Genomic DNA, 27,559 nt, shown 5'->3' on the forward strand with positions numbered 1-27,559 from the left:
AAATATTCTGCCTCTACAGAAACACTCACCCAAGCATGTGTGTACACACATGCATTCATCTCATCGGCACCCACCTTAATTCCTTCTCGTCCTTCAGGCTCCATCTTAAGTCTTTTCAAAAAGATTTCCTTGACCAGTCTGTCTAAATTAGATGCTTCTTCTCTGTCCCATTATTCTTTTCATGCAAAACCTGTTTGTGTCATTCCTTACTTAATATTCTTATATTAAGAATAGATCGTACACACACACACACACACGCGCGCGCGCGCGCGCGACTAATTCTGTCTTGAAGCTAATTTGCCATCTTGACTCTTGCCATCCCACTCAGCACCCCCCCCGCCCCACCCCCACTCCCAGATCTGTATTGTTTCTGGAGTGAGATGCCCTCGTTGTTATCCGTCTGTTAACCAGCTCTGATGCCAGAGCCTCTTGGCACCTGGTGGTCCCGCTCTCCTTAAACACACATTCCTGTCTGGGGATGGGAAGCACAGAGAATAACCATGTTGCCTTGCTGCCTCCCAAGATGAGCCCCTCTGTATGTTCCCTTAATAAACTCTTAATATAATAATGATGGAGTTGTCAGCCTCTTCCTCTGGTCTGTCAGCCCTGGGAATTTCACATTTTTTGATAGAAAGATAAGTAGATAGATACATATGTACTTATGTATCTATCTATCTATTTATATATGCATATGTATTTGATCACTACCTAGTACATAATGGATACTCATTAAATATTTGGTGAACTAGTGATTGAGTAAATGAATGAAATAATAAATGGATGTTACTCTGAGACATTTAGAGAACAGACTAAATTATTCACCGTGACTTGACCGGCAACGAGAGATCCCTGGTCTTGATCTGAAGAGAAGCTACTTTTTATTCTCCAGTCTTATGATTAGAGATGAGAACAGTGATGGGGAGACAGGCAAAGGAAGGGCTGCTGGGGGCTCGATAGGTCCTACTTTTCTGAGAAAGAGGGCAAGGCTTTACCCTCTGCCAGATAAGACTCCAGAATCTCTTGGAGGGGTCAGTTGATCTGCTTGGGCCAATCTTGTTCTCCGAGGCTGCTGACTGTGATGTCCGGAAAGGAAGAGGGGAGGCAGAGCTCCTTGCTCTGAATTCCTGATGCGCTATCAGCAGAGGGTCTTTTCTCACTTCTCAGTTCTCCTGTATAAAGTGCATTTTCTTTGAGAGGAACACCGCTTTCTCTGGAGAACTGTTAATTCCCGGAGGAGGAGTAAGCCATTGAGGCCTGCATGGGAACACCCACTCATTTGCAAATTGGCAAACAGACTCTCCCACAAACTAGAAGAAGGCTTAATTCAGGGCTTAGAGGAAACAATGAAGCCCATTTAACAAAGCCAACATTTAATGAACTCAAAACAATGCACTTCAAAAAATAAGTTAATAGAGGAGCCTTTTAAACTTGAATGCATGTTTATTAGCTTTATTTTAAAGTACCATCTGTTCACTTAGTAAGACTACTCATTTATCATCATGATTCATCACCTATATAATTCCCTGGTGATAAATGAAAACGTTGATTGGAGTTTTGCAAAGGATGACCTTTTTGCGCCTGAGCCAGCTTTCACAAATCATACAAGACCTTCAAATAGAAGGCTACCTTCTATTGCCTGACAATTTGCCAAAGAAAGATACGGGAGAAACAAGCTCACCTTTCAGATGAGTCTGTCTTAAAACCCTTTTATGGTCTTTCAAGATCCTGGGATTGTGAAAAATCTTCTCATCAGTTTTATTTGTGTGTTCTACAGAGAAATAGTAATGGGTCGCAGAGGGAGATGTTGCTTTTGGATCTCTCCCAGTGGCAGCCTCCACTCCATCTTCATCTCTGGAAGGGGGAGGAGTGGCAGAAAGTGGAGAGGGAATGGGGTAAGGCAGTGGAATGGTGAGTAATTACCAGGAAAAAAAAATAAGAGCCTCCTACCTTTGATCAGAGCGAGTATCAAATACTGCTTGGCCCAAGTACATTTTGTCCCATTCTGTTTCTTATGCAAATGAAACATCTAGAAACCAGCCTGCCACAAAAGTTGACTCTACTTCCCAACTTCATTCAACTTGCCCACAAAAGGAGTATCATGTACCTGATTGTGAGTTGGGTCTCCCTTCCAAGAAATTGTAGGCGAGATTTTATCATCATCGGGCTTCTCCAGAAATCAAAAGCACCTGCTCTTTGTTCAGGTGAGCTTCTAAAGAAAGAAATATTCCCACTGGAAAACACCCAGAGTTCATACGGGAACATTACTGACATGTCCTTCCAGCCTGAGGATACCAACCTCAAACAAACAAACTTTACAGCAGCAAACCTGTATTGAGGATTTACCATATGCCAAGCACTATTCAAGCAATTTACATGTAATGTTTCATTAAGTCCTTGCAGCAGCATAGGAGATAGAAAGTCTTTTTAGAGATTTGCAAACTAAAGGCTTAGAAAAGTCAGGTTACTTGCTCAAGATTACACAACTGGAAATGTGACAAAACCATGATCTCTTAATTCCAGAACCTATGCTCTGAGTTACATATGCATAATTAAGCTCTGATGACAATAACGCATGCTATAGGAATCCCCTCTTTGGATTTCCCAAGCAGAATTAAGCATAAAACAAAAATCTTCCCTGATGCCCTGCCCCTATAGAGGAAGACGAGGCATGCCTATGCAAAGTCATTTTTAGTAGGCCCCTTTTATCCATAATTTCACTTTTTGTGGTTTGTTACCCACTGTCAACCACAGTGCAAAAATATTAAATGGCGAATTCCAGAAATAAACAATTCGTAAGTTATAAATTTCACACTGTTCTGAGTAGTGTGATGAAATCACATGGCCTCCCACTCCATCCCTGTCTCCATCATATCAGTGCCTTATATACTACCTGTCTATTAGCCACCGAGTAGCCATCTAGGTACTAGATTGATTGTCACTGAATCGCGGTGCTGGCGTTCAAGTCACCCCTACTTTACTTAATAACGTCCCCAAAGCACAAGAGTAGCAATGCTGGCAATTCAGATATAAGTGAAATAGGTATGAAAGCATAGGAAAAAACATAATATGTACTATATAGGATTTGGAACTATCCATAGTTTGGAGCCTCCACTGGGGGTCTAGGAATGTACCCCACACAGATAATGAGATACTGAATATCTCATTTAATACTCTGAGTAACACTATATCATGGGCATGATCATACCCTTTCAGGAGAGGAAAAGTTAAGGCTCAGAGAACCTCAGTGACTTGCCTAAAGACATACCGCTAAGAAGTGGTAAAACTGGGCTTTTGATTTCAGTCCGACTGCAGGGTCCATCTGCTTGGTCTGACCCTAAACTCCTTCACAGCTTCTTGCCAGTGTCCATCAGACAGTCCTCTGGAAGACAGGAAAGGATCAGAAAGGTCGTTCCTTATGCGGCTTGGCTGTTTTAGGCCTCTGAGATTTGGCTTACTTGTTTACTTCCTCTGTCAAGCATATTGACTCTCCCTTTTTCCCCTCTTCTCCATCTCACATTCCCAGTACAGGCTTCCATCGCTCGATGTATCCCCCAACCACCCACCCAGTTCCTAGTTCCACTGCCTTGCCTCAGTCTTCACAGAGCCTAGTCCAGTGCCTGGCATATTGCAGGGGCTCAATAAATGTTTTTAAAAATGATGGAGAAGAAAAGGCTCAGAGTTAGTGCTAAGTATTAGGGAAGAGAAGCTCAGAGAATTCACACATAACTCGTGAGATTCACGTGCCTTTTTTCTGCTCCAGAAGTAATACCTATGATAAACTATGGAGATCAATTTAAACGTGGTGATATTCCCAGGCCACACTAAACTCAATCCTAGTGTAAAAAAGACAATTAATAGGTTGTCTCCTCCTCTCTCCTTCAGCCCATTTAGTCTTTATCCATAAACTATATTGTATGCATTATACAATACAGGTATGTCTCATGGTACATCAATCTACAATGGACACTTTGTGGGAATTTTGAAGAAAAGGAAAATACCTCGGGGACAAATACATCTTGCCGGAAGTGGTTAGTTCTCTGTTTATTTATCTAGCACCTTATAGTTTACAAGAACCTCACTCACGTCATTGCTCTGTCACCCTGTGAGGTGAGCCTAGGGCTACAGCCTCTGTTTACAGAGAACGAAACTGAGTCACAGAAATTTTTAATGGCTTGTTATATGGCTATTTCCTCAGTCCTTAGACACCATCATGGTAAGACATACTATCAATTTAACCATAGGTTTCGAGAAAATAAGGAAATTCTTGCATATTGCCTATAAAATGCATCGCCGTGTTTCTGAGACACTAAATTATATGGGTTTGGAGGGAGTAATGTGTACATGTATCTTAATACCAAAGAAATATAATAAGTAGCAAAACAATGACTTAACCCCATAGTCTGAGTCAATGTGTGTGTGTGTATATATTTATATATATAACTTTGTTTCTCAGCTACATTATAAAGCCCTGCAAGACAGGACATTTTTCTACAATTTTTACATCTGTCTCTCAAAGGGCTTAATATAGTGGCTTCTGTACGATATACTCAGTTGAGGGATAAAAGGGCCTGCTTCCTCCAAAAACAAAAATTAAAACAAACCCTGATTTCTTATTCTACACTTCTGAGTGCTAAAAATCCCCAGGAAATATATTTGGAAACTCCCCAGAAGCAGAATTTTATTTTGCTTTTCGGTGGGATCTTGTTTGGTGACTAAAGATTGACTCATAAGTTTGCCTTTCTAAGTTCCTTCTTCCAATGTCATTGCTCTGGGAGACTAACAAAACTTTAGACGCCTGGAGATCTACGATCAGAAGTTATTTTTCAGGAGGAGTTCTAGAGAAACTTTAAGATGAAACTCTAGCCATTCAGAGTTTAATTTTTAAAATACTAGAAAAAGGCTTTAATGTTTGTGTCACATAAACAGCCTGTTTTTTGTTTATCGCTGCCGAACTTGATAAGTTCGAAGTTTAGACAGCCCACATAGAAAAATAAGAAAGCAGGAAATAAAGCAAAGAAAGCAAGACATAAAGAAAAAAAATTGTCGCCTGGAACTGTGCGGAAATTAGTTTGCCTCCAATCGGAGTTAGTTTTTGTACGAGGGGCGAAAAAAAATCAACTTTTTTATTTCGATCTTGATAGAAATGGTTAAAAAAAAAAAACTTTTTCCAACTCTGTAAAGTAAAAGAAATTAGACTCAAGTGGCCGTAACTGAGCTTCCCATCAGATTATTGTGCAAGGTCTCCTTTATTCCCCCCACAGTGGATAATGCATGTTCATTGTGACTTATCTGGAGCCGGTTTCTTTTACACCCTCGGTCTATATAAAGTCGAGCCGGAACTGGGGCTGGAGATTTGGGCAGCATCTGGGAGGCAGCAGCATCCACAGTCCAGAGAGAATGAAACAGTTGGGAACATGAGCAATCGCATGGGTCATTGACACCCCCAGCGGTATGAGCCCCACTTTTTGTCTCCCAGTGCAGACCAGAAGCCATTCAAAATGGGGACGAATGGCATTATCCATCTACCTTGGAAATTCCCCTAAGACTGTGTGTGTTGCTTCGTTCTTGATTTTAATTTCTCACGTGTGTTTCTTACCTAGAATGATCGCGGCTCGGGCCACAGCAGGACAGTGAACATTTGGCCAGCTCGGTTTGGTCACCTGGCAATGACCAGATTCGGAGAAGCAATGGTGATGAGGGCCTTTGTCCTGCTGGCCATCTTTGTGGAAGCCTCTGCGAAATCATGCACTCCAAACAAAGCAGGTATGCCCTGGGGCTAGCCCCTTTTCCTGGAAAGAAAGGTTTCCTGAAGCTTCGCTTCGCAAAGCTCAAAGTTCTGTGCTGATATTGTTATACAAATGAATAATGTAGCCAAGTAGAAGCACTTAAGCCTCACTCCACCCCAACACCCCCGGCGGCACCAACCGGACTTTTCCCACAAGAAGTAAAAATGTTTTAGATCAATTTAGACATTTTTACAATTAGAGAATGCTGCATAGATGGATAAATAGAAAATCTCCACGTATTTTTCTACTTTCTACTTGACTATTGCATTTCTGTGCCAATACCGTTTTACAGCATTGTGCATGTAATGAAGACACTTCTTATTTTGTTATATGCTCATTTTTATGGGATTAAAAAATTTGTATATATGTAATTACATATGAGAGATATATATTATATATGAGATATGATATATAATATCATACGCGCGCGCGCGCGCGCACACACACACACACACACACACGTATCTTTAATCTATCCAGTCTGGCTTCATAGATTATTCCTTAAAGGAGATTAAAGTTTAAAAGTAGACTAATTTTCAATACATATTTAGTACAGATATTCCACAGATGTAGCAAAAACTATATAAAAGTGGAATTTCATTGACAGATTTGGTGAAAACTTTTAGCACAGCTCATGAAGAATAGTGGGGAAAGTGTTTTTAACCAATTGTTTTGCATGTTCAGATGTGGCTGGAACCGCTATTGTTTATGTAGATTAGTAGGATGACCATATCTGATTTGTGTATCGTCTTTCCAGATGTCATTCTTGTGTTTTGTTATCCCAAAACCATCATCACCAAAATCCCCGAGTGTCCCTATGGATGGGAAGTGCATCAGCTGGCACTCGGGGGAATGTGTTACAACGGGGTCCATGAAGGAGGTTACTACCAATTTGTGATCCCAGATTTGTCACCTAAAAACAAGTCCTATTGTGGAACTCAGTCTGAGGTAAGTCCAGGCCATACAATAAGGAGTCGCTAAAATGTGACAACTGGGTCCAAGAATAAGACATCTGCTGTTCACCCGTCAAAAGATGCAGAATTCACCAATTTCCTTTTAGGAATCGATCCTGACTCTTATTCCTGAGATGTTAGTGTTATTTCAATTCTTCTCTTCCGCCTAGTTTCGGTGACTCTTTGGATTTGAATTGTGTTCTCTTAATGTGTTGCTAGGGGCAGCTAGGTCCCCGTCTGCGAGTAGAACAACATGCATTCCCCACCTCTACCTTGCTTTGAGTTCTGAGCATGTGCTCACAAGCTGCCATCCTTCCTGGGTTGGATGGGAGGGACATCCTCTGCCTGAGACTTTAAAGTGGTGATACATTGCGTTTGGAAGGGCATTTTAAGTGAGTAACCAAAGCATAACACAATTCATAATTGGGTCTTGTGAAATATCCAGGAAAGGCAGTTGGGATTAAAAGGAACCACAGACAAACTCTTGCCAATATCCTACATGATAGAGGAGAAATCTGAGACCTCCCAAGGAAGTCACTAGTCCGAGGGTGCAGAACCAGCAGGAAGGGAGTCCCGAAGGGAGGCTGCTCCACTGACAGTGTCCAGTGTCCCTACTGCCTTGACTGGGGAAGACTTGACAGCAATCGGGGCTCAGAAAATGGGACCAAAGAGCTCGTAAGACCCTGCGAGGATTCAGAGAGTAAGTGGAAAGAGCCATGGGCATGATTAACAAAAACGTCGTGCCTTCGAGTTCCCTGGTAAGGTGAACTAGAAATTATGTGCGTTGTCTCAGGCTTTTCAGGTGGACATTCGAGATTCCTCTTGTCTCTAATATCCTGTGACTTTAGCATTCAGCAAGTCAGAGGGAAGCTTCTCAGGAATCACGCTCATGACTGGAAGAAGGATAGAGCAAATAATTAGACAATAATGTTCTTGAAATGGGGGAATTCTAGAAATCACTCTAACTGGGTGAAAGTATTCACATAAGATCATGTAGGCAGGTGAAATGGGTAAAATGTTGATGTTGGGAAAGAAAGACTCCTGAGCCAGTTCTTTTTGGCCAGAAGCCTAGTGGGTAAATGGATTTCTTTTAAGTGTACAACAGTCAACTCAGACTATATTAAACGATCTTAGGTGAACAGACTCCGGAACTCTTTACAAAAATGGTCAGCCCACCAGACAAAAAGCGTGAGTGCTACTCTCAATTGGAGACATTCCTGTCTCCCCAAGGGGCTTTTCTCAGAGCCATCTTTAATTACTTTTCCCAGAATCCTTATTCTCATCATGGGGGTACAGGACTACCCTAATGCCTTCTTCCTTTCTCCAGTACAAGCCCCCCATCTACCACTTCTACAACCACATCGTTTCCAATGACAGTACAGTGATTGTAAAGAACCAGCCCGTGAACTACTCCTTCTCCTGCACCTACCACTCCACCTACTTGGTGAATCAGGCTGCCTTTGACCAGAGGTAAGTTGCTCTGAGCGTGGAGCACGGGATGCTCTGTGTGTGTTCTACAGTCCCTGTCAATCAGGCATGTTTCAGTCCTTATGCAAAATTCTCTCCCCTTTCCAGAGTGGCAACTGTCCATGTGAAGAATGGGAGCATGGGCACATTTGAAAGCCAGTTGTCTCTCAACTTCTACACTGTAAGTGGTATCTTCAGGTTCCCATCACTGCCCTCTGGCCTTTCCAGGAAATGAATGGGTTGGATGTGATGGGTTGCTTCCTTGGGATTTGCTCTTGTATAAGCTCTATGCAGAAACCCACTCTTGAATTCAAGTTGAGACATAAGCTTTGGTCTAGCTTTAAACCTCTTTAAAAACTAAACACAGAAAGCCAAATTTATAAATGGGATAGAAGAGCTGAAAGTACCCCACACACAAAAAGAGATCACTCTTCCCATTCTTTAGATGAAAAAACTGAGGCAAGAGGAATCCTATGAGCTGCAAAGGTCAATAGACAGTAGACAGCCAATGTCTCTTTATCTAGATTAGTTTCTACTGCAACCTATTCTAGAGATTTATAGTAAGATGTAGCTCTCGTTAGAACATTTGCAGAGAGTAGCGAGCTTCCTACCTAAGACAGGGCCAAGGAGAGAGTTTGGGTTTGACCTCTGCTGCCTAGTTCTCTGGTCGCCAAACCCTTCACTTAGCGGGCTTCCCCCACCACCACCCTGTTTCATTTGGGCATACTGCCTATGTCGACATCCAGGCCAAAGGCACATTTTGGTCTCTCTCAAAATAAAATGCTCCAGAGAAATGAAAAATACAATGGCCTTTAGCCCAGCTGCCATCCTGTTTAGAAGGTAGAAGGGGAGCTTTGTTTTTTAAACCTGCAGCTTCCAGCGAGGAGAAATACACATAGCACACTAGCCCAGCTGGCTGGAGGAAGACGCGAGCAGAAATAGAAATCTTTACATAGAAATTAGAGCTAGAATTTATCCTTAGAAGCCATCTCACGTCCAACCCTTTCATTTCATAAAGAAAACAACTATATTAGCTGGAGCACCACTACTTTGGTACTCTTTAAACTGGTTTTATTGGGTCCCTGGAAGCTATTGACCCTGCAGGACTCAGAAGGTGAGAGCTAGAAGGGACTTTGGAATCACCTAGTCCATTTTACAGCCCAGGAGGAGGAAGTGATCTGCCCCAGATCCCACAGGTAGCTTGGAGTAGCACCCAGTCTGAGACACAGTCCTCCTAACCCTGTTCTCTGAGGGAGACTTACTATGAAAAGAATGAAGCTGAAGTTTCACGGCCCCTCGCCTGCACAGGCTCCGCTCAAGGCTCTGTATCTAACTTTGTATTCAAAAGTTTGATTCTTTTCATTAAAGAGGGCTCTCCAAATTAGATAAGCTTTAAGGTCCCATGAAACCTAGATCTTCAAGGTTCCACAAAACCCTGCCACATCCCACTAGAGGTTAAGTCCTGAAAAACAAGGAATCCCATGTGGCCCCTGGACGTGTAATCAGGAATGCTAACACAGGGCGAACAACCAGGGCGGTGAAGGGGAAGCATAACCACTGTAGAAACTGATGAGGCGCGTCCAGAGAGAAAAACGGGCTTCGTGTATTGACAACAGTCTCAGGGGACGTCCTGGTGACAGGCTGTCTTTACTACTGTGTCCTCGTCCGGAAGAACATGACTGTTATTTTAACTAGATAAAATTATGGATATGAACCTATGAAGATTTTTACGACAGTTGGAACTGGAGAGGCACCGGGATTGTCGAAAATCATCATCCACCGTCAGCCATGTTGGGCGAAGTTTCAGACATAAATATCAAATTTTAGAACTAGAAAAAGCCTATTCTTTTTTCATAAAAAAAAAATAATAATACAAGGCATGTCCTCGGCATCACCCAGGCCATCCTCTGGGCTGGACAGACAGACTTAACAGGATGCCCCCTTGGACTGTTCTAGAAATGAGGTTGAGACCTACCTCCCCAGGGGACTACCAAGACCCTTACAGGACAATCGGACTCAGCAAAGACAGGGCTCTGATACCGCGACAGAGAATTTATACTGATTAATATTCCCGCCATGGGCTTGGTTTCCTAAGCCTGACCCACATGGGTGGTATTTTCCTTCTCTTCCTTCTTCTGCTTTGAGAGCATTCTTGTGTGTTTCTGAAGCAACAGTTGCTCCCTGCATATATTTCCATCAAATTACCAGCCACCGAGCTGTGCCCTAGATGGTACAATGAAATGAACACACTGCTGATAGCTTAGGATTCCGAGAACTCCAAATGCTGGGCTCTGAAACCACCAGTTCTACTCAGGGAGCTTCTTCTCTTCTCTCTCTATTCCCTCCCACTCTTGCAACGGCCCATGGCTGGTATTTGTGTCAAAAAGTTATTGTGCCTCCCAATCCAAAATAAAGGAAAGTAGTCAGTTTGCCGGAGTAGCCTAGCACCGTGGTAAGAAAATAGGCCTTAACATCGGACAACTGGTTCCTCCATTTACTAATTGTGTGATCTTGGACAAGTTAGTAAACCTCTCTGGGCCTCCACCTACACATTTGTTAGATGGAGATAATAATAGCACTTACTCCATGCATTTGTTATGAAGATTAAACGAAATAATCCCATGAAGCACTTACCACAGTGGCCGGCACAAGGTAAGTACTGTGAAAGTAGCCATTCTCATTATGTTAGCCTTTGACCCCATTTAAAGGGGAGACTCTGAGAGCTCCTAGCACTAGCATTGTTGTCTTTATAGAATTGAATATCAATGTCCATATGGGATTAGGTTGATTTATACTCAATTAAAATAGTACTGACCATTTCTTGTGGCTAAAGATAAATGAAAGAGCTTGGGATGAAACAGATGCAAGCAATAGAGGCCAAAATTTAGACTTCCAGAGCCAGAACAAACCTCAGAATCGATCAACCTTGACCTTCCATACAAGTTTAAAACCCTACTGCAAGACTGCTGAGGGGCGGGCTTCCCACCTCTTCCCAGGACAGTGGCAATGTTGGCCTTCCCGTTTTAGATCAGTATGATAGCTGACATCTTGAACTCCGGCCCATTGGTCTTGATTCCAGCTTCTAAAATAATACTGCGCAATAATGTTGCCGACAGTCCTTCGCCTGTCTCAAGTTTGTCTTTCCCACGTAAGACATCCTCCAACTGCCAGTGGGCCATTTGTCATCCCAGTTACTCTGCTCTGAGTATGACCCACTTAGTCCATGCCCCTACTGAAAAGCAGAGCTCAGAATTGAAATGTTGTATTCTAGACCCTGTCAGACCAATGCAGGGCATTGTGAGTCAGAGGTGACCCTCTAAGTTCTAGCAGATTCTAGGGACATGTTCTAGGATAAGATTCGCTTTGGGCAGTTTTCTTTCACTGCTGTCTCGCATTGAGCTTGTGAGCAGAAGCGGCTCCCAGATCTTGCCCACACGACCTGCTGTTAATTTAGATGTACCGATCCCCACGTGTGTGACTAGCTAGTTGTGACTCAACCTTTTGGTCAGGTGAAGAGTCTGGATGGCAGGATTTTTTGAGGTGCTCTTCCATCCTGTTTAACGAATGAGTAGTTTACGTGGCGTTTCTGGGTTTCCACGAATGCCGGAACAGACTCTACAGGTACCATAGGGTGAAGCTATCTGGAAATAGGAATCTAATTTTCATGTTATAAAGAAAGTAGGGGGATAGCATGCTGGGGATTGCCTTAGCTGTATGATGAGAAGTGAAGAAACTGACCATTAAAGGTGTTTTGCTTCAGAAATTGAATTAACAGCGCTTTGAAACAGAATCGGGCAGTTTCCTCTGGGAGTAGAAGCGTTATTGCAATATTTCGAGATTCTGCTGGCTGGTCCCTGGGAGATGGAGCTGGGAGAAGCGCCTCTGGCTCGGCCGGAGACTACGTTACGGCCCCCGGTCTAGGTCTCGCACTTGAAAACGGTCTCCTGAAATATGAAAAATCTCAGAAAATAACAAGATACATTTAAAAACCACTTCAACCTGCTAGTAAATCACTTGGAATTAAGAACATTTTTGTTTCATTACTGCAACCATTTAAATGGTGCGGGTAGCTTACATATGGGAGGAAAATGTCTGACTTCCAGGTGACGGAGTCCAGGAACCTGGCCAGACTTGCAATCAGTAAAATAACATAAGAGGCCCTAGAAGACAACTCTGAGGCCTCTCGGCAATTCCCTGAATTTGACCTTTATGAGGTTAAAGTCCATTTTAACTAGATATCCTTGCTACAGTATTTACCTATTGCAGTTCTGCAAATCTCTAAGTCCATGATCCTTAATGTTTTATCTAGTATCCTGGTTTAAGCTTTATGCTTCTATTACGTAAAACCACCATCATAAAAAAAGTTTTGTGTAAGATAGAAGAAGGCAAAGGTTATTCCCCTTGTGTAAATGGGGAAATTGAGGCCTCAAAGGCTGACTCTGTGTGCCGCGTTAGTGGTGGGACCTAGGATTTGCTCAGGGTCCTTGTTCTTCCATCATGATGCTTTGGTCTCTGGAAGCTAAACTTTGAGAGTAGATAAAGGTCGTTACTAGAGTTGAATGAACCCAAGACACAAAGAATGGAGAAATCGGCCTTCTTCGGGTAAGTCAACTGGAAACACTGCTATTATTCCTAATAACTCATCCAGAATTGCCTGACGAAAATGACAGCCGAAGACCACACACACCAGGCCAGTGGACAAAGGATGCTGCTTCTGTGCTCAAGTCATGGCCATGACCTCCTATTGCACTTAGAGTTGAAACCACAGTCATCTGGATCCACCTCCGTGGCCTCTCTGGTTCATCTCCTGCCCCTACTCACTTCCTCCCTCCCTACCACTTTCCCCCTCGACTCAGTCATGCTCTAGCACATTTGTCTCCTTACTGTCCTGCCAGCCACATCCTCACTCACTCCAGGGCCTCCGCCTTGGCTGAAACACTTCCTTGGATACCTACATGCAGGTAGAAGGGTTTCTTAGTATCAGTACTTAGCCTGGAAGTGCAGCCCTCGTCAGCTCCCTCAAGTCTTGGTTCAAATGTCACATCCTCAATGAGTCTTCTCCACCTACTCTATTTATAATTGCAGTTTACCCCTCCTTGGACTCCCAATCCACCTTGCCCTGCTCTGATTTTATATAGTTTTTCTATATAATGTACTATAGACTATTCTAACATACTATGCAGCTTACTTACTTATTGTCTATCATCTCTTTCCCCTGCTAGAATATTGGGTGGTTAGAGACAGAGATCTTTACTTTGTTCCTCAGTAATCTCAAAAGACAGAACATCCTGACATAGAACAGTGCCTGCCACATAGTAGGTGATTGATCAGTGAGTTGTTGTTATTGTCATATTTGTTAACTGAGACTCAGATCATTAACTTTCCAACCCAGGCTGGAAACTGCTCAGACACATAATAGAGGAGCAAGTCTTGTTCCTCTTTGGCCCAGATGAGACATATATTATGTGTCTCCTTGTGACCAGCAAACCCGGACATGTGATGTCCTATCACTTCTAAGATGGCACCAGTGTCCTAAGGGGCAGAACATCTCTGGTCCTGGAGGTTTCTCCCTGTGGTCTCGTGAGCCTGTGCCTTTTGTGTTGATTCTTACCCCCACCCCATCCCAATTCATCTGCTCCTGTCCATCCCAACTGCTCAGTCTGAGAGGTCATAATGCCTAGTGTCCATTTCCTTCCAAAGAACGCCAAGTTCTCCGTTAAGAAAGAAGCCCCTTTTGTTCTGGAGACATCCGAAATTGGTTCAGACCTGTTTGCAGGAGTAGAAGCCAAAGGGTTAAGCATTAGGTAAGTAGATTTACTTTGTGTTTATATGTTTAAATACAAAGTGAAGGGGGAAAGATCAGCAAGAGACTTTTCAATCACCAGACATTTCTAGGCATACAACACTCTGGCTCAAAGTAATAACTTTTTTTTTTCCCCATCCAGGTTTAAAGTGGTTTTGAACAGTTGTTGGGCCACACCTTCAGCTGATTTCATGTATCCCTTGCAGTGGCAGCTGATCAACAAGGGGTAGGTACAGCTCTGGAGCCCAGGGCTGACAGACAGAGCTAAATAGATTCAGGGCTACTCTGGCTTGGGAGGAAGAGGCAGAGCTTCTTGATGTCAGAACAGTGACATCCTCTGTGCTTCCAGACTGAGTACTGACATTAGCAAACATTTATAGAGTGCTTTCTGGTACCAGGTAGTGTTCTGAGACTTTTATCACATATTAATTCATTTGCTTTACAGGGAAAGGTGGGAGGCGGAAAGAGGCGGTGGCAGCAAATGTAATAATATCTGAACTGAGCTGGAGCCAGGTGAATGAGTAGATCATCCAGGGGAGGGAGAAACGATTAAACAACAACAACCTCTGCAACCCACTGGATATGAAAGGAGGGAAGGGCAGGGCAAAAATCTGAGGAACATGTGACAAAGATGACTTTGCGTTGTTGAGTCTGTGGATTGTGAAGTGAGGACTTCTTTGCCACTGCCTCCCTAGCCAGAAAGCCCAGGGGACATTATGTTCTTCTAGAGCTCAGGAATGCCATGCCGAGCTTGAAGTCGTGATTATCCAGAAATACTGAGAATTATAACTTTGGAAAACAGGGGAGATTTAGAGCTAGGCTGGAGCGGTGGGCATTGTCCGTACCACGAACAGCAATCACAGAAGAGATCATTCCCCAAACCAAAGCAGACTGGTGTGACCTTGTTATTGCCACAATCCATCAGGGCTTAGGTCAACATTGGGGCCAGGGACAAAAAGGATTAGATAGCAAAGGTCGAGCCACTTTGGACCTTTAACTATTTATTTTCATTTAACGAACACTTGTAAAGTACTTTCAACATAGCAGACATTGCTTTAGGTAGGTGCTTTACAAATATTAATTTCTTCACATTTCATTAAATCCCTATCAAGTAGGTAGTATAATAATCTCTGTTTTATAGCTGAGAAAACTAAGGCCCAGACAAGACTGAAACTTGCTCCAAGTCTAGAGCTAGTAAGGGGATGGATGGTCTTGGGGTTCAAACTCAGGTAGCTGATCTCCTGAGTGGCATGGGTAGGACAGGCCAACAGAGCCACATCTGAGCCACTCAGCAAAACCTCCTGCAGAGATGGGAGCTTAGTTCGGGTGTTTATTTCACATGTGTTACTTGGCGAGTCATTTAGGATGTGTCGATGATGGTCCAATCAAATGACTTCAGAGAGATACAGAAATCAATCATTGACCTACTGGTACCTGGAAGTATCATGCGGCATTGGTAACCTCTCCCAGACGGTGGCCACGCAGGAGCAAAGTACTTTGCCACGCGATGGGATCACTTCCCTGCAGATAGTTCTGGTGCTGTTGCTTTCATCTGACAGATGTGTAAAATAGCAGAAAAAGGAAAGCTTGTGGCTTTGGGGTAGTTGATACAAGCATCCTTCCAACATGAGTGTGCACAGACGTTACCGAGGGCGCCTGTGACACATGGAGGCGCGCTGTGAGCCTGGCACACCAGGTTGCTGAGCGAACCCTGGGAATCTGCATCTAAGTGCAGTCATGTGGAAGAAGTTCTAATCTATTTCCATATTCCGCTTAGTCGGAATGACCCCTTGAGGTTGGAGATACATGCACGAAGACCAGTGCCAACCAGGAGGATGAGGAAATCCACCCCCACAACCTTCCAGATGCTTTCGATTCACTCTAGGCCTTTTTGGAGGAATATCTAGTGTTCAGAGTGCCTGGAGAGATGAGAGTAGTTATGTCATCAGGAAGTTCGATCCTGTACAGGGAAGGAGTTTCCTGTAGCAACGACGTGAACACCTCCCTATGGGTGTTCTGTCATCCGGGGTTTTCTGTCTCAGCCAGGCAGGGGCTGCAGCCAGCACCCAGAGGCACTTGCCTCCTCTCCTCCCCAGACAAAGCTCTGCTTACATTGTTTTCCAATGGCTGACATCAGGCTTTGGGCACTCCACCTGCAAAGAGCTGTTTTAAGGACTCACATCTGAGCTTGTACAAGAATCTTGGGTGTATTGACCAAATGATTCCCTGAGAGTCTTATTTCGCAACTCAGAAAATGCCTCCAGATCTGTCACTGCTCAAAGGCCACCACAAACAGAGGCCAGCTGCAGACCCCCGGTCCACATCTAAGGCGCAGTATTCGCTTCTGATTTCGCTCACTAACTCCGAGAGCTAACGTTGCTGCAGTCCTGTCTCTAATTTGGCCCTGAAGGTCTGGTTCCGGTGGAATGAGGTTGAGGAGAGCTTACTGTGAAGGTCCTCAGGGTAGCTAGACCGTCCCCTGGCGTGCGTGGAGTCTGACTGACAGTAGAGCCAGAGACACGCTCTGGCGAGGAAGAGAGCTAGTGATGCGTTAACTCGATGACCCATTGTGGTACTGTCCACTGGTCTTGAGCTTTTGAGCCCAGAGGTCTTTTTCTATAGAGGACAGATTCCGATGCTCCTGTCACCTGCAGACAACAGCGCCCCCCACCCCCTGCTTGAGCGGGCCTCGCTGTACGTTCCCAACACCTAGTCGGATGTCTGGCATTTCCATAGGGCATCATCGGTATGTGTTTGGTAAAGGAGGAAGCGTCTTGCTTAAACCAGGGCCTCTCGGTCTCAACAGCATGGGCGTTTGGGGCTGGATCACTCTTTGTTTGGGAGGATTGGTCGGGTCTGTCCCGAGCATTGTGCAGTGTCGTGCACCCTTCTTGGCCTCTACTCACAAGATGCCACTAACGCCTTCCCCTCAGTCATGACAACCACCATGCCAAATGTCCCCTGAGCGGGAGGGGCGGGGCAAATGGCTCCTAAATGAGAACAAATGGCTTCAACTCAGGCCTATCTGTGTCATTATTTTTTCTTTTACTACAACTTTTACATTTGGGACTTTGGAACTTCCCAGATATTACATTCTCATTATAGAGAAATTAGGAAATACATAAAAATACAAAGAAAAAAACAAAAGTTGTTCATAATTCTACCACGCCATAACGGCCAGAGTTAACACTGAGATGGCATCCTTCCAGTCATTTTTTTCTGTGCTTTATTACAAATGTGACCATATTGCTACAAAGGTAATTATGTAATATAATGTAGAATTTAAGTAGTAAATTCAATTTCCTAGAGGCAAAACCTCATAATACACAGGGAAAAAAATGCGTTGGATGTGACCTGGGTTAGGTGGCTGTGCCAGCACTTTGGGAAATGCTGTTCCCAGCACTATCAACTTTACCTTGTACACTTGCTGAGAGTCTGTACAAATCCTAGTTTGGAGGGGGGCGGGGGGTGGCGCTTTATCTCTGGGATTTCACTTTTTTGGGACAGAGGTGTGGTGACTTACTAGGTGTGTGGCTCTAAGTCCCCTTACCCTCACCCCCACCCCCCACCGGGGTAGCCTGACTGCAGAATGGGGATGACCACGCCCATCTCCTCTCTCCTCAACTTGCCACTTTAGTAGTAGAAGTAGTAGTCATTAGGATGGGTGAGATACCGCCAAACTGCCTCGAAAGGGTAGCATGCTGTGTAAAAAAAAAAAAAGCCCAAGGGAGTACTTGGTGGTGCTGCTCGGGAACCGCCCCCAGAAGCCCGCGCTGTCATTCACGAGGTGACATTTTTCTCTCCCATTCCCACCCCCGTGTGCTTTAGCTGCCCCACGGATGAAACGGTCCTCGTGCACGAGAACGGGAAAGATCACAGGGCGACCTTCCAATTCAATGCTTTCCGGTTCCAGAACATCCCCAAACTCTCCAAGGTTTGGTTACACTGCGAGACATTCATCTGTGACAGCGAGAAGCTCTCTTGCCCAGTGGTAAGCCACCTCGCTCGAGTGAGGCTGTCACCCCCGGGCTGGGCGGGGCGCTGGTATTTGAGAAGCTGCGTTTTTAGCTGGGAAACTGTAGCCAAACCAGGGTAGGTGCGCGCTGAGGACATTCTGGAGGAAAGGTCACGGAATATGGTGCAGACGTTCTGAGCCCTGCTCACGCTGCCACCGGCGAGCTACACAGTCTGGCACGTGTCACTTCACCTCTGAAGCCTGGCTTTCTCGTCTTTAAAGACAGGGCGGTGAGCATGTAAAAGGAAAGCAGTAACAGACATGGAAGGGCTTTTAAAAAGTTAAAAGCACAAGAGAAAATAATAATAAAAAAATCTCAGTGGTAGCAACAGGTCCTGCACGGAAGTCAAAAGGCGCGTTATTTTCAGCTCTTGCCTACTAGGCTCCCCTCCCCGCCCCCACCGAGAAGTTGCTGCCGCTGCGATCGACATGCGCAGTAAATGCGAGTGGGAAACAGTTTTCTGCTGCGACCTGGTCCTTCAAGCAGCTGCTTGCGGAACGGTGGTCTGTGGCAGCTTCAGAATCACTTGGGGACTCGATGTAAATACTCAGCACGCTGCGACCACCTGATTCTGAAACTCCCCGCATTCAGGAGCCCTTAGGGTGATTCCGAGGCGTGCTGAAGTTTGAGAACCTCTGCCTTAGAGGCCGGAAAGTGTTAAATCCCAAATTGTCACCTCCTCTGGTCTATTTGGACTAGAGATCTCAGTGAGGAGGGACATGGTATTTCTGAAAAGGGGCCCTGCTCACGTCGCCTATAGTAACCAACAGATACAAGAATATACTCTCTAGTTCTATTGATGCATTTAGCCAGGCAGTGGTCACTTATGAGCATAAATAGACAAGGGGAGGGAGCAGAGAGACATTTAACAGCTGATGGAAGGATAATTATTGGCAGGGGATTTTAAAAAGAGAAGAAAATGAACCAGAACACATTGCAAGGGTCCACTTCTCAAATCCCTGTGATGAGCGTGGCTGAGGTAAAAGCCTTACTTCTGACCCAAAGAAATTGTCAGTCCCTCCCACACCCAGTGACCTCATCTAGCACGAGTTCTTCCAGCCTGAAGCACTAACAAAGTTAAAGCTTTCTTCCTTTTTCTCAAGTTAAAGAAGGGATAAAAAAAAAAAAAATGTTTCTCTGGGTATTAAAAGAAAAAAAAATAAGGTAATTACTATCTGTTAGCTGGGGAATTTTGACTCTTTCAAATTTGTGTTTTTTTGTTGTTGTTTTTTTTTAATCTCGTCTTTCTCTCTTTTCTCTCCTGGGTCATTTCTCATCCTACCTCCCGTCCTCCTCTCCCCTCTGCTTCTCCTGGGTCTTCAGACTTGTGACAAACGGAAGCGCACTCTCCGGGACCAGACAGGAGGCGTCCTGGTGGTGGAGCTCTCTCTCCGGAGTAAGCGACCCTGTTTTCCAAATGGTTGAGTCCTCTTTGGGCTGCATCCACAGGCACAGCCAGTTGGAGCATTTTTGCTGAATTGCCAAACCAGTTGTGCCTGTAGACGCAACCTTCACCTGCAACTCTATAGTCTTCTTAACTGGGACCAGGTAGCTCATGTGAAATCAAGGAGTCGAGGTTAGTTAACTACCCTGAGAAGCTCCACCTGTGGCCTAGATTCCAATGCCCCCAAGGAATTAGGACATGCCGAGCTTCCAGGTGAAGCCTGCCATCAACAATCATGATAGAGACGTGTGCTGGGAACATCCGGTGCAAGTCAACAAACCTTGCACTGGGCTGGGCCCTGGGGTTTCAGAAATAAAGGAGTCCCACGTGGGCTTTTAACATCTAGCAGGAGAGAGGTGTTAAATGCTGAAGGGAAGGAATATGCTGTCAGGGCCGGGGCGGGGAGGGGGTGTGCTATGGGAGTATGTGACAAGGAGTTCAACCTAGTTCAGGACTTAGGGAAGACCTCTGTAGGTCACCAAACTATGGCTAGGGACCGGGTGGCGGTAACCGAGGCTGCCACCGGACTTTGTATCACCTTCAAGCGAAGAACAATTTTTACCTTTTTATGCAGTTGAAAAAAAATCAAAAGAATGATATTTCATGATACATGAAATGATATGAAATTCAAATGTCAGCGTCTATAAAGAAACTTGATTGGAACTCGGCCACACTCGTTCATCTCCGTGTTGTTTCCAGCTGGCGCTAACGAGCAGTTGCAACATGACCCGCAAAGCTGAAAATGTTTACTCTCCGGCCCTTTGCGGGGAGTTTGCCAACCCTTGTTTTAGAGAGTTGAGAAAATGGTGTGAGATGACGCCTTTGTAAACCTTGCTACAAACTTTGTTCCAAAGACGAGGGAGAGCCCGCTGGTTTAATCAGGGGAGAATACAGTCGGGTTCGCGTTTGAGAAACATAGCTATGAGATGTCTCCTTCCATGATCTTTCTGTAAACCTTCAGCATTCTCCCTCTTTACTCACTACAGGCAGGGGATTCTCGAGTCTCTATAGCTTCTCAGGTAAGGAAACAAGGCACCTCTGGGGAACGTCATGGGGCGACACTTCTAATAGGCAGATAGGTGTTTTAAAAGAAGCTCACCTTCGGCCCACGCGAAGCTGTTAAAAACTGACAACGACTCTTTAAAGCACACCTGAGTGGGGCAGAGGGTGATGGAGGTAGAGAGGTCTCTCTGCAGCCAGCCCCTGAGCTCCGAAGGGAGGGAGTGGGTGGGGACAAAGTGGATGAAGCAGAACTGGATCCCACAGGTCTTGACAAAGACATTGCCAGGTGGCCTCGCTTTGTTCTTGCATTTAGAGAATGTGAATTTCGAGGACCCGCTCCTTCAACAAATATTTGAGCTTTCTCTATGACTCTGTCCCCTCCCCCATTAACTGAGTGACCTTGGGCAATGACCTCACCCTCCCATTCTCCAATTTCCTCTATGAAATTGGGCTAATAACTGTCCCCCATCACACATGGCTGTTGTTTAGATTAAATATTACAGCTGAGGGTACCAAACAATGCCCAGCACATGGCAAACATCCAGTAAGGATCAGCCAGAATTACTATGACTCTGTACCAGGCACTATTCTAGGTGGTATAGTTATTGCAGTGAGAGGCAGGCAAAGTTCCTGGCTTTCCTAATACACGTGAAATGTTGGGGTCTGGGAGGGAAGGACACTGTAGATAGAAGCCAGGAAACTCTGGCAGGAAAAAAACATTTCAGCTAAGACCCAGGATCTCACCTGAATGATGAGAAGGAGGCAACTAGGCAACTGTACAAGGAGATGGGGTGAGACGGTTCTGTTTGCTAATCGACTCACAGATGTGGACTTTGCTCACTCAGAGGAAATCATGTAAACTAACTTTTTTTTAAGGCTCCTATCCAATCCCAGATTCTAATTTTTTAAAGGCAGTTCTACAGCTAAAGTCCTACAGTGAGATGTATCATCATTGTATTATTGAAGTTCGGATTCCCATCCGTCAGAGGTCCGTATCCTAGGTTTATCTGTTGGGTTCTGATCAAAGTCAGCTACAAAAACCCCAGAAGATGAACGAAACTGACTTCACATAAAATGTAGCATTTATGAAAAGCTGTTGCTTCACACCCCTGGTTTGACTCTTTTGTTGAGTTGTCCTTGCTCCTTGTAGAATTGTTCCTGAATGTGCTGTCTTCTTTCCTGTCTGGTACTTAGATGTTCTCTACCACGTCATCGTGATGCTGGGGATTTGTGCCGTGCTGTAGGAAGGCGGTAGCCAGGCAGGCAGCTGCAGCTCCTCCATCCATCGTCATCTCCTCTGTCAATGACAAACTCACACTTTGTGTGTGTGTTGCCAAAAAGAACAAACAGACGGCCGTATTGTTGGGGAACAGACAGTAGAGCTTTGCCAAATATGTGTTCCAATGATTTTTGTGAATTTCAGAGACTGTTTTTCTTTGATGGCCCACTTTCTCTTTTTACTTCCTGTGGATGCTGTAGTCTCTCCTGCAGCTGTTGGAGACATCTTTCCCCAAACTCAAGTCAGGGCTGCAGTGGACTCCTTCAAAAGCTATTATTTCTAATTTTAAAAGACTAGCACACCCGACCAAGTGCAGCTGAGCATTTTGAGGAGAATAACCACAAAGTCAGTGCTAAGAATGCACAGGAATAGCCAATTATGCTGAAAGAGCCTTTGCTGTCAACGCCGTGCAATTCTAATCTGAGGACTACAGCTCAGCCACCAGGCAGGGGTTCCAATCTTTCAAATGAAGATGTGGGAATCAGAGAGGAATATAATAGTTTTGCTCAAATCCGAGTTATGTAAAGGAAAACAGTTCCTGAGGGCCCAAACTGCTAACACAATTTATTTGATCTTAGGGTTTCTTGAATATGTATAAACATTATATAGGTATAAACTCCATATTTTTATTGCTGATATGTAGTTCTAAAATCAAAAGAAAATTACAGATTAAATAGGAATAAAGCTACAAAAAGAATGAAACTCACCATGACAATTCACCATCATAATGTGGCACTGACTAAATGAAACTGCTACTTGCACCATGACTGCAGGGTGACTGCCATAATAGGTCCTCGGAAGTGCGTCAATCCCATCCTACCATAGGCCTGCCCAGCTCTCTACTTTTTTCTATCTGGCCTAAGAAATCTTCATTTGTAGAGAATGGTCTGACCTCATTTAGCCTTTACTTCAACATTCAAATTCATAGTTGTTTTTAATCTCATGAACTTACGATCCTGAAAATGGAACCAACAACAACAACAAGGAAAGCAATTACAAACATGGCAATGGAATCACTCGGTGCCACACCCTGACAGCATCGCCACCCCAGGGACCCAGAACACATTAATATTAGCAATTTACACGGCTAACAAAACAAATACTGAATAAACCAATCCCGGCCGAGAATGGGCAGATCCCTGAGAAGGCACCATGGACCCCAGTTTGAGGCTAGAAGCCAGAGTAAGATAGGAAAAATCAGAGCTCTAAATTCTTTCCTTAGTCTTGTACAGGCTTCCTGAGTGGGCTTATGATTAGATACACCTCAGTTTGTATCTCTGCATTTTATGTATTTGAGAAGCCTTGAGATTTGTAGTTTGATGGTTCTTTTACACCAGGAATGTTCTCAAATCTCTGGAGCCGTGAAGTGCATGTTTGTTTCACAATAGGCTAGATCAAAATGACTCCGTATGCTGTACACTGGTCTCAAAGCTGGCCTCAAACCAGTACGGTGTCTCTTCTTCCTCTAAATTTAAAATTTGTGTAGTCAGGAAGGACAAAAGACACTTTATTGGTTCTAGTGAAATAGTGTATTCATAGCCATAATCAAAGTCTTTGGCTGTCAGAATAAAACAGTGTTGTATTAGGTCCGCTCTATTTTATCATAGTGTTTAATGATCTTGTATCTCTCCCTGGTGCTATGGGATAAATAAAATGCCTTGAAATGAATAACCATGACTATTGCTTACAATGGTAATATCTCATGTCGATTCTTCAACCCTCCCAATGCTTTCGACAGCAAGAGCTTCTTAGACTCACATGCATACCACTCAGACTTTACATTTCGAAAATTCCGGTACTGGGTTTCTGATGCAAGGAGATAAAGCCATTTCATATGATTAACATTGTGGGAGGGGGGTTCTTTTTGGTCACTTCTGTCTCTAAAGCCCTAATGTCTCTCACCAGCAACCAGATGTGTTTTGATTTGAAGTTAACTAATGGCCCCAGGATGTTCAGTTGCTCTTCATGCCTCATGACTTCTCTGTTGAGTTAAGAGAAAATGCTCTTAAAATAGTCTCTCTTGCAAATTCCCATTAGTGCTAAACATAACAGAGACATTAGAGAAAGAGGAAGACTACGTTCTTCCTCAGGTATCCTTGGTTGGCATAGAAAAAAAAAAATACTGGATATAGATTTTAGGAAATTGTTCTTAGCAAAATTCTTGGTTATCATCCCTAAAGACTCTCTCAAACCTTGAGTACTATAAAAATATATACATGTTTAGATATGAATATATAGTTATACGCACATATATACTGAGTACACATACCACATAAACCTCTATTGATCAATTCATAAATATAAAGACATATAGATATACGGATATATAAATATAGGTGTACGTATAGGTAGGGATATAGATAGATATAGATTTATATGTTTGTATTTAACACATACATATGTGTATCTATGCATCTAAATACATATATACATGCATATGTGCGCATATGATATCTGTGTATGTGTATGCACATGTATGTATATATGTTTTATGTGTATGTATGTGGTTGGATGCCAAATATTTATATTAAAATATTCAACAAAAAGGGCAGAAGTATTAAAGTTTCTATTATATGAATATAACTTCTGTAAGCATGTGGGCCAGCACACACATACACACGCGCACACACACACACTCCACACAGTTACAAAGATGGGATCATAATAGACAGTTGCCATATCCCATCCCATTCCTACATCTGTGTATCATTTTCTAATGCCCTTTTGATGTAACAATATTTGATTGCTTAGTTACTTTTACACTTTTGGACATATCTCTAGTAATCTTGAATATATTATATTACTACTATTTATGCCTCCTCGCTCCAACTAAACTGAGAGCTAAAGATCATAGAAAGCTTAATATTCCCTTGTATCCCCCATTGTGGTAACTGGCACAGAGTAAGTGTTCAATAAATAGTCCCTGAATTAATTAAATGTTCATGCAAATGGATGAATGGATGGATGGATGGGGACTGGCCCATTTCTCTAAGAGACCTCATAACAGAGGCTGCCTTATTCCCTTTCATGGCAAAGTAAAGTGTGTGGGACCCAGAAGCCTTGGTGCCAAACGAGGGAAGAAGTTATAAAGCACAAGAAGATACATTTTGTCCCATTCTCTCCATGCTAGGGTAGCAGGGGAGTCTCCCCTGTCATCTTCATATAAATGCATTTTACCTTCCCTCCTCTGAGCATCAGTCAAAAGCTGTCAACGCTCGCTGCTGAAGGCCTTTGGAAAGGTGTGGAGACTATCACAATTAAAATAAAATTGTGGTACAGAAAATGGAGTCTGTGCAGGGCTTAGATTTCAGCTGCCTACCTCTGGGCAGATGAAAAATTCTGCCGACAGCAACCCTTGGGGACTAGGGAGAGACCCTTTGTAAAGTGCTTCCCTTGGCCCCTATTACTATCTTTCTTCCTGAAGAAAGGCAAAAATTCCACCAAACCTTTTGTAAAATCGGGTATTAAATGCTCTCGACCCACCAAAAGGTCACGTGTTTCCCTGTACAGAGCTCAAAAATATCTCCACAAAGGCAGCTCAGTGATCGAGCAAAAAAAGAAAACACTCCCAAGACTTGCTAGGTTTCCCTTCTACAGTCATGGGACATTCAACAGGAAAAGGTCTCAAATATGATCCATCATTCAGATGGCTCTGCCGTATTCAGGGGCAGCCACACGGAAGAGAATCTGGATGTGAGGACTTGCAAGGGACAAAAAAGTGTTGTAAATGTATTAATGCTTCAGTAAATCTATTACAAGAACCACTGAATAAAACAACTTGGAATCTTATTCTTTGTGTAAAGGGGAAAATACTCACGGCAGAATGGACGGGCTCATCTTTGTCTGCCGGAAATTACCAAAAAATATTAAACATGTCATGAATGGATGAAAATTCCTACTTAGAAGTCAAGCCTTGATTGCATCCTTTGCTCCGTAGATGATAGGAAAGCAATTAAACCATAAATTGAGAATGGGACATTATCCATTTGGAAGCTGCAGTGCTCACAGAAGCTCTGGAGCCAGGCCTCCCCACGGCTGTCTGCGGGGGTCCTGTCTGCTCGGAGCGGCCTTGTCCTCCTGGATTTCAGTGATCACTCGCTCACACCTTAGGTAGAACTTTAAACCCTAAAAACATCTCTGAGGTGCCTTCTGAGGTGGGCTTCTCTCTCCTTGCAGGCTGAGTGACCGACAAGGAAAATAAGCATGAAAGGTGAGGGAACGGCCACTTTGCAAAGGAAGGTGGTGGACCTGTGGGTGGCCCCCCATTTCCTTCTCCAGCTTTTCCTTCTCTCAGAATGAAATTGGGTTCACTGCCAATGCACAAGCTAATGAGCCAGAAATATCTGGCAGCTTGGGCAGGCTCACTGGCAGGCCTGGGAGCGACAGCTCAACCTTTGTCCCCCAGAAAACGAGTTCACTATATACAGCTCATCCAATTCCTTAGTCGCTTCAGGCCACAGAACTCTGGACTAGGATGAGGCAGCCAGCTAGATGGCTTCCCCTACTGGGACACCGACTCAGTACCCTGGAACTACCCAGCCGAATGGTATATTTAATGCTCCCCACAGACTTTCGTGGGCTGCCACAAACATCTTTAAAAGAAAATGCTCACCTCAGAGGCTCTTTGGGACTTCAGCTTCCTCCTCAGTAAATTTGGGAAGTGGAATAGTGAAGTCTTTTTTGCTTTCGACCAGAAAGTTGCTTGTTCTCCTTTGCCCTGAGGGAGGCGAAGGAGACAGCTTTTCAGTCACAGAGGAGGGGCCGCTTTTGATGTTTGGCCTCTGAGCAGGCAACTCAGGTCTCCTTCATTTGCTTACTGAAGTGTTGTTTGTAGCCAGAACTGTTGCTGCTGGGCATGAGCTGCTTCAGAGAGGAAAGGCCTTAGTACACAGGAAAACTTGATGATTTCTTTGGACTTTGCTGAGAAGCCTAGATGGACAGTAATAAATGACCTAAAGGATGAAGGCTGATGGAGCTTAAAGTTGGTTGCCAAGAAATCTTAAGAAATAATAATATTTTTGAGCTCTTACTATAATATTTTTGAGCTGCTACTATGAACACCTGGGAAGGCAGTATTATCACCATTCCTGTTCTACGGATGATAAAACCAAGCCAACAAATCAGACAGCTAGATGAGCTGTATATAGTGAACTCGTTTTCTGGGGGACAAGGGGACAGGATTCAAAGCTAGGTCTACACTGCTGCCTTCTAGAAAAATCTTCCTCTACTTGAAGTCAGTTGATCAATACGGCAACCAGGAGCAGAGTCAACAAATGGGGGAGTCGATGACACCCCCTTCCCTCTTGCTTCTTTTCCTGGACCCCACCACCCACCAAATACCCAGCGTCACAGGCACCACCCACCCCTCTGGCTGTGACAGCGCCAAGATTTTCTTGAGAGTGTCTCAAAAGGAGAACCCCGCCTCCCAGAAAAGATAATGTTTATCAGAAGGATGAAAAGGTATCATGATATGTTTCTGTGACCAACTGAAGGCCAGGATGGAGGAGAAGACAGAGGGAAAGGGAAGACATATTTAAATGTATCGAGGTGAGGTCCTAGTTGCCCCAAAGCGATGGGTTCCTGTCCCCTCTAACTGGGCATTTTAGACTCGAGAGAAGGCGCAGAGAGGAAAGCAGACATTATGATGCCTGGGCTTGTATTTGCTGTTTCCTCACGTGGGAGACTAGATCAGGGTATTCGAGTGAAGCCACGAGACCATGTGGCCAAGAGAAAGGAGGCACCCGCAGGGGCCAGTGCAGGGGGGAGATAAGCTCTTATCGCAGATTCCACATGTGACCGTTTGAGGGGA

General features: G+C 44.1%; 1 protein-coding gene and 1 long non-coding RNA gene across 7 annotated transcripts; one reads left to right on the top strand and one right to left on the bottom strand.

Annotated features, from left to right (window-relative positions):
• Positions 1–407: 407 nt before the first annotated feature.
• LOC107518270 lies at positions 408–26,533 on the bottom strand. 6 transcript variants are annotated; one of them, XR_004951528.1, is made up of 5 exons: positions 7,012–13,242; positions 5,597–5,789; positions 3,266–3,379; positions 1,679–2,209; positions 408–1,254 (listed from the first exon to the last, which is right to left on the bottom strand). It is a non-coding gene; the product is annotated as an uncharacterized LOC107518270 (long non-coding RNA). The 6 variants fall into 6 exon arrangements; XR_004951529.1 differs by having other exon boundaries at positions 1,679–1,851; positions 2,105–3,379; XR_001598803.2 differs by lacking the exon at positions 7,012–13,242 and adding an exon at positions 26,363–26,533 and having other exon boundaries at positions 1,679–3,379.
• Positions 5,688–22,533, top strand: TECTB (tectorin beta). Its single transcript, XM_016159769.2, has 10 exons — positions 5,688–5,763; positions 6,544–6,734; positions 8,067–8,209; positions 8,315–8,387; positions 13,907–14,010; positions 14,152–14,235; positions 17,838–18,000; positions 19,349–19,421; positions 20,456–20,488; positions 21,666–22,533. Exons 1-10 carry the CDS (start codon positions 5,688–5,690, stop codon positions 21,713–21,715), a joined length of 990 nt encoding a protein of 329 aa, XP_016015255.2. The 3' UTR covers positions 21,716–22,533.
• Positions 26,534–27,559: the final 1,026 nt, after the last annotated feature.

Source organism: Rousettus aegyptiacus, unplaced genomic scaffold (genome assembly GCF_014176215.1).
Source record: "Rousettus aegyptiacus isolate mRouAeg1 unplaced genomic scaffold, mRouAeg1.p scaffold_m13_p_6, whole genome shotgun sequence".
NCBI classification, from domain to species: Eukaryota; Metazoa; Chordata; class Mammalia; order Chiroptera; family Pteropodidae; genus Rousettus; species Rousettus aegyptiacus.

Bases quoted from the DNA above. Each gene is read 5' to 3' on its own strand.
- TECTB (XM_016159769.2), top strand. From the start codon at position 5,688: ATGGTGATGAGGGCCTTTGTCCTGCTGGCCATCTTTGTGGAAGCCTCT. The intron at 6,735-8,066 runs GTAAGTCCAGGC...TCCTTTCTCCAG, and splicing joins ATTGTGGAACTCAGTCTGAG to TACAAGCCCCCCATCTACCA. The intron at 19,422-20,455 runs GTAAGCGACCCT...TACTCACTACAG, and splicing joins GGTGGAGCTCTCTCTCCGGA to GCAGGGGATTCTCGAGTCTC.